Here is a 15,135-nt window from a genome sequence, read left to right as displayed (position 1 = left end):
AGTTTCACATAAGGCCTCTCAGTAAAGTTAGATATACACCAGGAGGTTACTGAGCTGCTGTGGATATTTACTGTCCACTGCATGTCCTGCGTCCTGCACTAACCATCCGTGAGGATTCAGCCCTCTTGGAAAAGGGTTGCCCTCTTAACTTCAGAATGAGAGTGTCCACACAGGACACGACTCCAGAGGTAGCCTCTGCACAGCACTGTCCCTGTGTAGACTGGCTTTCAGTCTTGTGACTGAAGGGGGAACTAAACCAGTGGGAGAAGAATGATTAGATTAGAAAGAGTTGCCAGCACTGTGTTTTAGTCCCTGGACTGCTTTCGTGTCACGATCTGCATTCGCTGATGCACAGGGACCACTGGGCAGTTATGTTCTGGGTGGGAGATATCCAGCCTAGGAAGGATTCCTGGAGGGACACCTGCCAAAGCCTGTGTGCAGCAAGCCAGGTCTCAGATTAGCAGAGTTTCTGTGCAAACCTCGCTCTCCTGTCACTGGTTCTTTGAGACCAGCCTTTATCAAAGCCACGAGGCGTCTCTGATTCCCCCTCCTCGCTGGGGCATTCCCGGTCTGCAGGAATCAGAGGCTCAGCTTCACACATACATGAAATACAAGACCTTCAGACACCTGATATGTCAAAAGCAGTTTTAAGAAAGGCCCAAGTGCTTGTGCATCTGACTGTGTGTGTGGACGGAGGTGGTGGTGTGGTGGTGTGGTGTCAAAAAAAACCTCTCTCTTGACAGGCAGGTTATTCTCTATTTATCAGTAAGGGAGCATGTAAAACCCCCCTGGGGAGCATTTGGTGCCCTTTGGGACATGGCTGCAGCTGTGCTGGACCCCTGGTGTTCTTTAAAGAGATGGAAGACCCTGCCCTACACGAACTCTGCTTTTTTTCCAGATTAAGCTTGAACGGGTCAGAAAAATGTCCTTCATCGGTATCTTGCACGGAAAAAGCTTTTCAGGGTCTGGCTGGTGTAACTGTGGGGCAACAATCCTGTCTCTTTTTTTTGTTTAGGGGAGGCTTATACCACAGTATGTTATCTGTGGGAGGACGTGTGGAGGAACAGTAGTAGCAGCAACTGGAAGGGACTGTGCGAAGCCGGCAGTGAATGCATCCTGTCGGCATGGGGAGGGTGGCACGGGGAGAGGCTGAGAATGGGGAGGGAGGAATGAGATCCACGGTCTTTAATGGAAAAACAAGGGGAAAGCAGGTTTGAAAATAGAAAGATTAAGCTGGAGGGGGTGGGAGAGACGAGAAAAGTAGGTGAAGAAAGAAGAGGGGGAAAGGCAGAGAGGCAGCGGGGAAGACAGAAAGTGACACAGAAAGGGGGTGGAGAAAAAGAGAGGAAGAGAGAGAGAACCACATTAAAGGAATAAAACGAAGCAACTGAGAAGAACAAGGAGTCCAACTTAACTACAAAAAGGGGAAGTGTTAAAGCAAGGGAAGGAGACTGAAGACAAGATACTGGAAATCAGGTAAGTAACCAGGAGGGGGAAATAATAGAACTGCAGAAGTGTCGATGGCAGATCAAGTTATTAAACTCAAGGGGAAAGCAGCGTAAGGGAAGAGATGGATTTGGAGAGGCAGGAAAAGAAGGATGGCCAAAAATAACTTAAGAAACTTACTTTTCCTTTAATTTTCTCTTCAATACGTTCCCACTAGTAGCTAGATTTGGGACATTTTAAAAATCAAACTGTGTTTGCCACAGGCAGCTACAGAAAGGACGAGTAACCTCCCTGTGATGAACATGGATACCAATAGATTTCAATGTACAGGAAAACAGTATAAGAGCCCCAAATATCCTCAGAAAAACTGGAGTTTTTGTCAGATCCCATTTCAGCATGCTGTCAATCTGCTCAGGGGACAGTGGTGAAGGGAACTCTTACCTAAGAGAGGCTCTCAGGGTATAAACACCTCATCAAGTGCCTGCACGAACCGCCCGTATTCTGAAGCGCGCAGGACGGTGTCAAAATGTTGCCGTTTCTTTTGCTTGAGAATGCTGTGTCCTGGCTGGTCTGTGACACCAAGTCTGGCAATGTAACTCAAATGTAGAGAAGTGCCTTGCTCGTATCTCCCAGCCACCCGTCCCGTGCGCGCCGCGAGGGGAATGCCTTTCTTCTCCATCCTGACACTGCCCATGGCAGCCTCAGCAAGGAGCCACGCAGACCTAAAGGGACAAATGTCGTCTCCCGCACTAGCAGCTGCTGCTTCTTTTTATTTGCCTTCCTAACTTCCCTACTTGCAGTAGTTGTTCAGTTACATTTCCATGATTTAACACTGCTAGCGTTGCCACCGAAGATTTCAAAGAACAGCCCAGCTTGAAAATATGATACCCCTATACACTCACCTGGAAAGAAGCAACCTCAGTTAGTGTAAAGGTTGCCTGCTAATTGCCTCTTCTGATTGTGGTGGCTCCGTTGATTTCCTAAAGGGTCGTTTGACTGCCCAATTGTCATGTATAATGAGCTTTGTGGCACTCTGGTTTTTAGATCTCAGGTAAACTGAGGCAGTGCCTCTGTCCCTGAAAAAAATCTTTAGAGGACCACATAAGTAGCTTTTCTGGACAAACCTCAGCTAAAAAAGTCAGGGGCTGCATGAACCTTAAGCACTGAACTCTTTTTCTGTGCTAATAAACCCATCAAAATTCCTTGGTGAAGCAGCGTGTGTGAGAGTTTTTCCCTGCTGCTGTCTATGTGATCCTCTGTTTAAAGAACTTAATGCATGTCACATATGTGTGCATATGTGTGTGCAGCTAGGAGTGGGTTAAACAGCTATTCAGAAGCCTCACAGGCTGAAAAACTCTGCATTTCCTGGTATTTTTCAAAATCTACTCTGAGAAGAGCACACATTTCTAACTTTGTTCTCCCCTTTCCTTGGGAGCAGAACAGTAGTTTAGGAGAATTCCTGAGGCTTCAGGGTTTAAAATACTCATCAGGCTCCCGGTTGCTTGGGAACTATGTTAAGTATTCCTGTTACTATAACTATTTGGGGTTGTTGGTTTTTTTCCACTCAACAGTATGTAGTATCACAACATTGTAGTATCATGGGCATTAAAAATTTAAACCTTGACAGAAAAACACAGAACTTCGTACCTTAGCCCCTCTTCTCTTTTTGACCTTCAGGCAGATTTCACACATTCCAAACGTTTGCCCGTTTTCTGACTTGTCTTCCAGCATTGAAAATAGACGAGGAGGAATGAGTAATTCAGCACTACTCAGGTCATCAGGGAGCACATTTCGGAGGCTACTCCACACATCGGGTGCTGCTGCTTAAAATTAGAAATAGTTCCCAGGAGGCATCAGAGATTTTTCAGTCTTTGGGCTAAGAACTCATAAAGAGGAGGTGAGGGGGAAATCAATTTTACTGCTATCGATAAGCAACTCAGAGATCCCTATGGACAATACTCACCTCTTCCCTGAAACAAAGGAATATTCATACCACACAGTACATAATGAGCAGAGAGATGCACGCCCCTAAGTCTCTCTAGTGCATCTTCAAAGGGAGGTCAGGGGGTTTTAATATAAGAACTGAGGGGTTTAAACTTACTTTTCCATCTTTCTTCATTTTTTATGTCACTGCAGACATGCATTGAGAATGGTTGAGAATTTCCATATGGGATTCCTCTCCCTTAGAAGCAGAAAAGCTGAGGGATGCTTTGGTCAGGGCACAGGGGCACTCAGGAAGTGAAGCAGCCTGGCAAGGGTGACCGCTGCAGAGTCCAGGGTCTCCAGATGCATTCAGGTGTCTGCTGAAGAAGGGAGGGAATAGTGGGATGGGAGAAAAACTGTCTCCTGTTTATAATCAGATAAAGCTATCCAAGAGGACTGGGGTTAATTCTTGCTTCTTACTCCGATTTCCTCTGTCACTATGGGTCAAATCACTTAAGCTACAGCCATGTGCCCTCAGTGGTTTCTCCTGTCTTCTGAATATCTGACTTCTAGATGTGGTGCAACTGGTGGAAGTGATAAACTCTCCCACTCCAGCATAAACCAGACAGAGCTCTGCTTTGAATACATGTTATATAGTGCTGAGTACATTGGAAAGAAAAAACAGATTAGCAATATCGCCAAACAGCTTCCAAAACTAATGAACAGTTTTTATCTTAATCTCTCACTGCCTTAGTTCCTCAGCTGTAAAGTAGATCTAATACCATCTCCTCACCTCTGGGTGGTAATGAAAATAAGTAGATTTATATTTGTGAAGCAATCAGATACTGTTGTGCTGAAAGCCATAGGAAAACCCACGAGGAAACTAATAATTCTGTCTTTAGAACTGGACTTGAATAATGTACAGTAAATGAGGCACAGGCCACCCACTGAACAATGAGGAGAAAACAAAACATTGAATAGCTGCTGTTCAAGAAAGCACCAGTCAGGCTGGCACAGAACAAGGCAAGCATCCTGTGCAAAGAATGAGGTGACAATGTGAGGATGTGGTTTAAAACTCGTAGCTAAGAGGCACAGGCACAAAGAGATTGAATTAAGATTACCGAGAACAGTAACCCTGCATTCCCTAACTCCCTACTGCTGGGCTTTGCCAATTTAATATTAGTTAGTTAATATTAATTAGTTTCAAAGGTTGTGTGTATATGTGTGCACATATATGTGTATGTACATACACTGAGTACAAGAAATAATCCACTCACAAGCTGTAGTGAGACTTCACCCTGAACGTGAAATTAAATACTTGAGGCAAGGATACAGCAATGAGGCTGGAGTGTGAAAAGAACCCTACAGATTTTTGGAAGGAAGGAAGAAATGAGATTTGACAAGGTAGTAATAAGTGGAAAATAGATAGTCACTGAAAATTTTCCTTTTCTGAGGCTTGAAAGCGTTAGCAACTTGGGTGCTGAAGAGAGTTAACTGGTCAAAACTGCCAAAAAACCGAGGCAAGGCTCTCCCGGGGGGAAAGCTTGACTGTAAGAGAGCAGTGGAGAACTGACAGATAAGGTCTCTCACTGGGGTGAGAGGAAGGAAGAAAGGATGAGAAAAGTCTGAATGAGAGCTCTCTCCTTCTCCCACTACCTCTCCAGTCTGTTTTATTTCGACACTATAACAAGTTGTGTCTCACGCAGTCTCTGAACCAGCCTGAATTCACATGGGCAGGTTTCACTGCTGCCACATTGCACCCAATGTGATGCCTGCCATCACTGCACGTCTCCTTGTACCCACTGACTAAGCAGTGCTTGAGAGCAGCTCCTCTCAGCAGAGCTCAGGAACAGCTTTACTACAGCAGCCCCCCAAATTTCTCAGCGTGTTTCTGTTTTCCAGAGCTCCCTATGCCCTGTTTGGCTGTCCCCTCACCTGTATTTAGCCCGGTTTAGCCTGCCCAATTTAGCATGATCTGCAAATTCGTATAGGTTTGCTTCTCTCTGCAAACACAAAGACGCCGGAAAGAGCACCAAGTTTGCAGCATTTACATTAGAGAGAGAATTTATGAGGCATTTTTCTAGCAAAAAGCACATTTAGCTTATCCCAAGTCCAGTTTTGTCATATGTGTTGGGGTCTCTAAGGCCCCACATTTCTCTAAGGCAAAGGGAGAGACTCCCAAGAGAGTCAGAAGGTGTTCTCTGCATGCTCAATGTAAACCTGGATACCACTATCATGTAACTATTTGATGCAGGCTTTTCAAAGACAGTGGGATAGATTCATTCCTCAGCTTGACTCAACTGAGTTCAAGGTCTTTTCTGTTCTTGGTCTCCTGCGACTACATCAGGCAGAGCTTGGCCCTAATATTTGGATATATGAAAGCACAGTGGGGGAACAGCATTAGATGTCCTGGATAGACAACTAATAAAAATTCAACTGACCGGGAGTCTGCAGCTTCCACCACCACTTGAGATGAAAATATTCCACATATTATTATCATCTGTGTGTGTAACACATCCCTGATGTACACACACGTGAAGGTGATGAGTGACTTCCCCGTGCCTGTGTCCCTGTGTGCGTCAGGGTTGTGTGTGGGAGGTGACAGGTCACTCAGCTCCCTTATCTTCTCACCCACTCTCTTTTTTGTGAACTCTGAGATTTTCCACGTTTGGAGAGGAGGGGGAAAGCACACCCTGTCAGAGAATAACAAGCTGTCTGCAGCTACAAGTATGGCCAGTGGTCTGGATACCAGTGTGACCCTCCCAGAAACTGCAGTGAACTCAGGAGGAGCAGAAAGATAAGCAGTGTTGGATGTCTGTCTTCTAGGGCAGGAGCTGTTAACACAGAGCTGTTCCACTCTACTGAGATTTGAGCACTGGGGTCAAAATCACTCTCCCTTATACTGGTTGAGCACAGGACTTTGAACCCAAGGAACTAGAAAGGAACTTACCCAGACATGTCTTCTTTTTCTTTTAAAAGCATAAATAAGTACAGAACTATTTAGTCCAGATTCACGTGCAGATCAAATTTGGCTGAAGAGCTGGCCTATTTCAGGCAGACACCTATGATAAGCACATGCATGAATATATGAAGCCAGAGGGATGGTACTTGGACAAAAATGCCTAATTGCTTGTCTATTGTACACCCATACGAAAAAGCCAAACAGTGAACAAAAAGATACCTGCTGAGGTGGGCTTTAGCATCAGTCTGTGTCACAAAACTATGAAAAGCCTGTGGAATTCAAAGCATCACACCCACACTGGACAGTGCATTTCTAACTTTATTCATCTTTTAATGCTGTAAGCCACATGTCCCCAAAATGCTTCCTGACCAGGTCCTGGCAACAAAGGAACACTGTGTACATACATTGTAAAGGCTGCTACTTCCTTTTTGGGCACTGACCATGGCTGTGGGCTCTGCCAGAAATAACAAAATGTTTGCCTATTCAAAAAGTACCAAAACCAACCCCCACAAAAACAACAAATCAAAACAAAAAGCCCCCCAGTTCTGTCAGGTGTACCTGCTAGAGACAGGCAGCACGAGAGGGTGTTCTTTCAGGTGACCAAGCCAGTGTTGTCCTGGGGCACAGCAGAGAAGGGCTGTGGTCTGTAGAAGAAGCAGCGTTGTGTTGCTGTCACAAGGTTTAAGAGGCAGTGCTGCACAGAAAAAAGGGCACAAGTTTGCAAGTGACAACTCCTGATCTCTGTCCCCAGACTGTCCCTAACACAGTGATCTCAAAAAAGCAGTTTGTCCTTTCTGTTGCAGTGACCATCATCTGCAAGATAGAGAGGACAGCATCTGCACTGCATGGGATGCTGTGAGGCTGGACTACTGCTGACAGAGGGCTGGAGACCCTTAAGTGAAGTAGCATTAACCAACCTCCAGTTCAGAGCTGAAAGTGTCCTTCCTAAGTATCTGCAGGTGTGAGAGCACAGTTTTGTAGTGTGGGCTCTGCTCATGTATGGCTCCAGCCTGACAGGTGAAGCCTGTCACACAGGGGAAAAGATCTCTGCCCACATCCCCCCAGGGTGGACATCCATTGTGCCATGTGCTGGCCCGGGCCTCCCGTGAGATAACACAGCTGGAGGAGGGAAAGGCACAAGCAGTTCCTAGGCACTGACCGTGCCACAGCTGGCCTGGATGCTCCACTGCAAAGGGCTGTCACTGCTCACATGCCCAGCACCCAAAGGGGATGGCTGTCTCCCCATTTGGCAGCTTGGAGGGGATGCACTTGCTGCAGGGTCTCCACACGCAGCTGCATGTCCCGAGTGTGAGCCTCTTAAAACATCCAGGGCCCCAGCCCTCCAGCGTGTTGGGAAATCTCAGTAGCTATCAGAGACATGCATTTGTATCCTATCGAGCAAATCACACACAGAGACTGGGCAGAACTAAAACGGCTTTGAATTCCATGCTTTCCCCCTCCCTGGGAACTGTGCTTGCCTCACACAAAGGAGCCTTCCTCGGAGAGCCTCTCCACGTGCCCCTGGGACCTGCCAAGGGGAGGAGGTGAGCCCAGCGAGGGAGGGCAGAAACGGTGTTATAATCAGGCTCTCCACTTTATTTTAGAAACATCCTGCAGAGATGGCGACCTCCTGTCACCTTCCTTGTGGGAAAAGCTAGCGTGAAGTGTCGAGCTCAGCTATTTATATCACCGCTGATAGTCTCGCCTGTCTTCTAAAGAGGGAGAAACTTTCTCCCTAACAACCCCTAGGGAAATAAGCTCATATAAAAATGATTGCACAGGAACAGCCCTCCTGGCTCTCTGGTGTGAATTTCCTAGCTGTTCATCAAGCCCTGGCTAGTTCCAACCAGAGTAAGTGCGCTGGCTGGGGCAAGCAGCAGTGATGTGAAGTGCTCGCCTGTCCTTCGGAGCATGTGGCATCACACCAAGAGGATGGGAAAAACTGCTCAGGGGGCAACGGACACTTTTCTTCCCACAGATAAACGTGGTGCAAAAAAAAGGAATGGCAGAGAGCAGCCAGTGGCTGTGAGCAGCGTGAGCCAGCCTGGCGTACCAGCAGGTGCTGTCCCCACTGGGGTATTTTTATCATGGAATTTGGCAGTCACAAGGCAGCCCGGAGCTGAGCAGACTCCAGGCTTGGCCTGTGGTGTGATACTGAGTTTTCCCCAGCTTTAGTAGCATTCCAGGTGATGATTAAGCTGGGTTTGTGCCAAGCTGCACTGGTCTTTGTCGCACACGCGTTTCCCGGTGCCAAGATCCCATGACTGAGCACAGCTCCTGTGTTGATCCAGCAGGAAGCTGTCAGCCAGAAGTGTGGCAGGGCAGTGGCACAGCCCACAACTGCACATGAATATTCATGGCCCTGCTGTCAAGACTCTCTTCTATCAGGTGCTGAGGCCCCACAAAGATACCCAGAGGTATTTTTTGCAGAGTCACTAGCGCGACCAGATTTGCCCAACCGAGCCCAAACTAGGAATATAAAAGGCTGCAGATGCTCAGACACTGAGAGGTCAAAGCATTCGAGGGCAACAGTAGTCTGGGAATGAGGAAAGAGAACTATATGGAAAATTCCCAAGAATAGTAAAGCCCTGAGGAGAAAGGCTGGGTCAGGGGCAGCTCTGCATAGCCAGGAAAAGCTGTCAGGAGGGTGACAACAATCCCTTCTTTTCTTGCTGGCAGCAGAGAGATAGATGTTCTAGAAGACCTGGCACTCCAAGAATAGCTCAGCAATAACTATCAAATATCCAAGCCAAAAACACAGCTCTAGGAAGGAACGTCCTTCTCTTGGTTTCCAAAACCCATGCTCCTGTGGCCACCTACCCCCTCGCAGCAGCCACCTCAGCTCTCTCTGGGGCTGCATCTCTGGGCAGTCCCTCCTTTAGACAGTCTGTGGAGGGGAAGACAGAGGAAATGTCCCTATTGTCTAGCCTAAGCCTCATGACTGTCAGCCTTGGATCCTTCTGATTTACAGCCTCTTAAAAAATTCTGTGCGTGTGTGAGACAGGTGAATTACTGTTACTCTCGCATTCCTTAACATTTTTTTTATTTCTGGACTCCTCCTGCGCTTACTTTTGCTTCACTTTGTGTTCTGCACATTTTGATTTTTACAGTTTGCAAGTGCCTAGGTTTGCAGTGGCCTTCCCTGAGGAACACAAGTCATAGTAAAACCCCAAACAACCTGCACACAGTAGAACTGATGGGAAGATGGGGCTTAGTTTGTGATTGTGCATCCCTGTGGCAGGAAGGAAAACTCATCCTTTGCAAAGCCATTTTTTGCTCATTTTTGTGCTAAAACCTGTGTTCATTCTTGTGCTAAACAGCAAGGTGAGACAAGAAAAGGCAGCTGCCAGCTAACAACAGCAGGAGTAATAGGGGCACCTGAAAACAACACAAATTCACCTGGATAAATAGGACACCCACCACTGTCCATGCTCTCTTGTAAGGAATATTCCACGCACACAGTTGTGCTACAGCATAAAGACATTGATTGGACACACCTATATATTGAACTGTAGGTAGCTGGTTGCCTTGTCTGCACTCTGGGGGGAAAAAAACCAAACATACTGATTTCAGCACCACAGGCTGTAAATATTTCCCATCACTGATTTATCTGCCTGTATTGAATCCCCTGGTGCTCCCGGAACGGAGTCATATGCTAATCTCTCCAGAATGCAGTAACTGCACTAAAGCTATTTCAGAAGGTAAGACAGACCCACTCACTCACCAGTTTTCACCAGTGCAGACAAGAGGAGCCAGAAAGACCAGCTGATTTTCTGTGTTACTGCTCCTCCAGCTCTGGGCTGGCAGCAGATGAAACATTCTTTACATGCCAAGGAGCCACCAGGATCTGCATCAGCATGATTGTAGCATGCCTGCCAGAGCAGGACAGAGCCAAAGCCCGTCCTTTGCTTGCTGGTGTGTCCCTTCTCCCTCCTCACACAGCCTCTGGCAGCTGGCAGGGCAGCAAGTGGCCACCTCCCTGTCTCCTTACCAGGGCAACCCTCACCTTTCCACAGGGCAGCCCTCAGAAGTGCCAGGAATTTAAGGATTCAACTTTTGATCTTTTGCCCCATCCATCCTTGCAGATGGACACACAGCACATGAACAAGCGGTGGCAATAATCACCGTGTGTGCTGCTACGTCAGATGACATCACTCACACAACCAGAGAAGGGGATGTTGCTTCCCCAACAAGTCTGTCTCTCTGTTCTTCAGCTTTTGCTCACAGGGAAATCTACACAGTATTGCTGCAGTAAATTTTCAGCTTTTAACAGTGTCTACTCTCCACAGACGTTCTTTGCACCATAAAAATAATTGGCTCTTAAAGGCAGGACAAGGGACAATAAAGAAGGAGAGTTAACAATTTGGTCCCTATGGCTTCGGGTTTTACCTTGACTAGAGCTTTTAATATTTCATTATGATGATTATTTTTACATTTACTTATTAAAATGCTGTTTTCCAAAAGAGTGACTGTGAGAGAACATTATCTCCAAGGTAATACTGAACATTTTATAGCACCTAGCCCTTAAAGTGCAAGGGAGAGCTTTGGAGTGCCCTGGGAAGGCAAGTATGGGGAGTATAACTGGATCAAATGATTGCTCAAGCACTCCCACAGAGCCCCACAGAAGATGAATTAAACCCATTGCTACCTTTTTATGCATGAGGTTAAGTAACTTGCCCAGAAACAGTCTGTCAGAGTCAGAAACAAACCCGAAGCAGGCTCTCCTGCATCTTCACTTTGCAATCTTACTGCCAGTCCACCAAACCTTTCCTCTCATCAGACCGCCTACCAACAGCACTTCCCAGGAGCTGCTGATCCTTGGGAGGCACTTCAAAGGAGGCTTTTTTTTCCTTTGTCTGTGCCAATTGAACTGCGAATTTTGTCTCGGAACTTCAGAAGAGAGGAAGGAGCGAGACCAACCATTTAGGTTTTGCGGCAGTTCCCTCTCAGAGAGGCGTGACAGGGTGGCAGAGGATTAGGTTTGCAGGACTGACACAGCTCCCCAGAACACCTGAAAATTGTAAATTAAACACTTGAAGCTGGAGACACTGCAAAACCAAACCAAAACCCGTGGACAGGGGCAGGTGGGCAACAGAAAGGTTTTCTCTGCATTTCTCTCAGTGGTGGCATCGAGCTCTTGGGTGAAGCCCAGAGCTGTGAGCACTTCACGTTCCAGCTGTTGGTGCAGGTATTACACAAAGGCAACATATGAAAGTGCCAAGGCACTGCTCAGCCCAAGCTGTAGGTTCCAGTCCTAGCTCCCAAGGGATCAGCCCACTAAGGATTCCCCAGAGCAGAGTTTGCAGACAAATGAGTGCTGCTTTAACTACACAGTCCACAGAGGATGCAACATGCAGACCGCAGTGAAAGGACTTTCTGAACCAAGAATACATCTGGCTCACCCTCAAGGTTTCGGCAGCCCATTTATTAGGTTGCAGTTGTGCTATGCAAAAAAAAAGGTCACTTTTGGTCGCAGTAGCTGAATTAAAAAACAAACAAACAAACCCAACACGTTGTTTTCAGTGGGTATGAAACAGAGTTTTCAGCAAACCAGACCTCATTCTTTTCAGGTCAAATGAAAACATTTCTTGTGACACAAAACAAACCATTTCACTCCATGCATTATCAGCTGGGCAGTCCCTAACCCTCCTTAGAACCACTCTCTTCTGTTTGCTCCCCACAGAGGCCGTGTCCAATTCTCAAGACTTCTCACCCCTCCCGGTGAGCAGAAATGGGGGACTGGAGTTTCCTGGGAGAGTTCCTCGAGGAGGTCCACAAACACTCCACGGTGGTGGGGAAGGTCTGGTTGACCGTGCTCTTCATCTTCCGGATGCTGGTGCTGGGCACGGCAGCCGAGTCCTCCTGGGGGGACGAGCAGTCTGACTTCATGTGTGACACCCAGCAGCCTGGCTGCGAGAACGTCTGCTACGACAAGGCTTTCCCCATCTCCCACGTCCGCTTTTGGGTCCTCCAGATCATCTTTGTCTCCACCCCGAGCCTGGTGTACATGGGCCACGCGATGCACACAGTGCGCATGGAGGAGAAGAGGAAGATGAAGGAGGCAGAAATGGAGGCCCGAGAGATGAAGAACGGTGGTGACACGTACTACCAGCAGAAGTGCTCTGTGCCAGAGAAGGCTGAGCTGTCTTGCTGGGATGAATCGGGAGGCAAAATCATACTCAGGGGCAGCCTGCTGAACACCTACGTCTACAGCATTTTGATCCGGACTGCCATGGAAGTGGCCTTCATTGTGGGGCAGTACGTCCTGTACGGGATCTTCCTGGAGACCCTGTACATCTGCCAGCGGGCACCTTGCCCCCACCCCGTCAACTGCTACGTGTCCCGTCCCACGGAGAAGAACGTGTTCATCGTCTTCATGCTGGCTGTGGCCGTGCTCTCCCTGTTCCTCAGCCTGGCTGAGCTCTACCACCTGGGCTGGAAGAAAGCCAAGGAGAGGTGCTCCCGTTCCTACAAACCCAGCCCCAGCACGGCCCCCGCCAGACTGGAGTCTGCCCCACAGGCAGAAAGGGCCCAGATGTACACTCCCCCGCCGGATTTTAACCAGTGCTTGTCAAGTGCCAACGGGAAGTTCATCAGCCCCTTCAGCAACAAGGTGGCCTCCCAGCAGAACACCGCCAACTTCGCCACCGAGAGAGTCCACGGCCAGGAGGATGCTGCTGGTGAAGGGCCTTTCATGAAGTCCAGCTACGTGGAGAGTCCAGAGGTGGCCAGTGAAAGCGCAGCACCCTCCTTCCCCGAGAACTATTTCAACGAGAAGCGCCGGTTCAGCAAGGCCAGCCGTGCCAGCAGCAAGGCAAGGTCGGATGATTTGTCTGTGTGACCTGTCTCCAGCAGGGGTGAGGAGAAGGGGCAGCCTCAGCCCTCAGCAGAACTTCTGCAAAGTGGACTCCAAACTCTTGCCATTAACCTCCCTGTGCTAACACCCTCTCGCTCCTTTCCAGCAAACGTCATCGTTACACTGCAGACAGCACCTCTCACAGCTTAAGGCAGGGACAGCCACTGGGATACAGGCACTGAAGAGAGGCAGCAGTCTCAGGATGGGAAGCCCTCAGACGTATTATTTTGTCATGGGACCCACAGGGATTAGAGGTTCCCATCCTTAGCCTGGTAGAACACAGGCCAGTAGCCTCTTGAGCTGCCCAGTGGGTATCCAGTATTCAACAGACTGACTGGACCTCAACCCCCTTACATCTTCTTTGGTCTCTATTCAACATTTGCAACATCAGCTTGGCAATTACACTGAGCTGAAGCTTCTCTCACCTGCAGGGAGCAGAAACACACCAGTTGGCTTTCTGAAAGAAAGACTTTCTCATATGCTTTGTTCTGGCTCTTTCTAAACCTTCCCTTTCTCTACCTGAGCCCAGACATTTTATACCAGTTTACCTTAGACAATAAATCCTACTTGAATTTTTTGACACTGTGTATATAACAACTCTTCACCATTAATAAGGACATCTGTGCTCCCCCCAGCACAACTGCCTCATGCCTAACATTGGAATCCCTTCCTCATTCCCAAGTCAGGGCAGCAGACTGGCCCCAGGGAAATCACTTAGATGACCAGTTGATGAAGACCAGGGAACTTTCCCAAGATACTTATGTCATCAATTCTAAGCAAGACATCCACTAACAGAAAGACAGACTCTCCTGTGAGAACAGATATCTTCCTAGTGAAAAAAGAGGAATTATCATGTGGAAACAAAGTGGGTTCCCCCTTTTTAAACTCATCTTTCAAGCAACCTGAATGCTGCTGAAAGGGTGCTGCCAGCTGCCCAATTGAGAGAAAAGCATCCTCTGTTTATCTGGTACGGTCTGTATCTTCTCACCAACCTACCAAAACACTTCAGCATCTTCTGCAAGGAGCAAGAGGCTTCTCCAGGTCCTGCACATCTTGGCTGCTCTCTCAAGCCAGTCAGCACAAATCATTTGTCCTCACAGCAAGTCCCTGCTCTGCTATCAGGTCATCATCTCCACTCCATCCCTAGAAATCACCCGTGGGCTGGGTCTTTCCACCACTGTTGCCTCTCAGAGCAATCACTGGGGCCCAGCACTGTACAGTGAGTCTGGTGTGGGAGGTCTGTAGGCAGCTCCCATTCGGGATACGTTTTACCAGAGCTGACGTCCCTCTGGTAAAGTTACCTGCTAAACAGAGCTAAGCTGCTCCCTGCTGTTTACCCTTTCAGGCACGGGCCACAGCAGGGTTGCCAACACTGGACTGCACGAGCCAGTGGCCAGGGACCAGCTTAGGAGGGGACCGAGCCATTCCCTCTCTTAGGGCCACTGAAAGGCACTGTGAGTCCTTGCTCTTGATACACAGTTAGCTTTGGTACAGTTCCCTGTACACATACATACATGCTCACACGCTCAGAGGGGGGGGGAACCATTTTTTTTTTCTGTTTGTAAGTTTTTATATATTTGTATTTTTTAATCCTGAAAAGGCCCGTGTGTTCTCCTTAACATGTGTTTTTAGTCAATCGTGTCTAGGTTTCTCCTAATAAAGTTCTAACTCCATCTCTCCTTGTTGATGTTTCTCCTCTCACGTGGCTGAGAACGAGCTCTAGCACCGACCAGGCTGCCCGCCAGCCTCTGCTGCTCAGAGATCACAAAAATTCCCATCGCCCAGAGTGACAGGAATGAGGGGACGGTTTGGCCAGGGGGATAAATAATAAACATTGGGAAATGATTGATTGAGTGGCTAACAGAAACCCCCTCCAGCTCCCCTGCCTGCCTTTGCAACAGCAAGGAAGACTGGGAAGAGCTGGTCAGAGGGCAGAGCTTCCATCCTC

General features: G+C 48.0%; 1 protein-coding gene across 1 annotated transcript; it reads left to right on the top strand.

The window, feature by feature from the left end:
- The first annotated feature begins 889 nt into the window (after positions 1 to 889).
- On the top strand, positions 890 to 14,860 carry GJA5 (gap junction protein alpha 5). Its single transcript, XM_027663641.1, has 2 exons — positions 890 to 1,476; positions 12,015 to 14,860. The coding sequence occupies exon 2, from the start codon at positions 12,063 to 12,065 to the stop codon at positions 13,170 to 13,172; it is 1,110 nt and encodes a 369-aa protein (XP_027519442.1). The 5' UTR covers positions 890 to 1,476; positions 12,015 to 12,062; the 3' UTR covers positions 13,173 to 14,860.
- The last annotated feature ends 275 nt before the right edge of the window (positions 14,861 to 15,135 follow it).

The sequence above is a fragment of the Corapipo altera genome, unplaced genomic scaffold (assembly GCF_003945725.1).
Source record: "Corapipo altera isolate COAL_440 unplaced genomic scaffold, ASM394572v1 165, whole genome shotgun sequence".
In the NCBI taxonomy this organism is placed as follows: domain Eukaryota; kingdom Metazoa; phylum Chordata; class Aves; order Passeriformes; family Pipridae; genus Corapipo; species Corapipo altera.
This window is presented reverse-complemented; position numbering and strand designations above follow the sequence as displayed.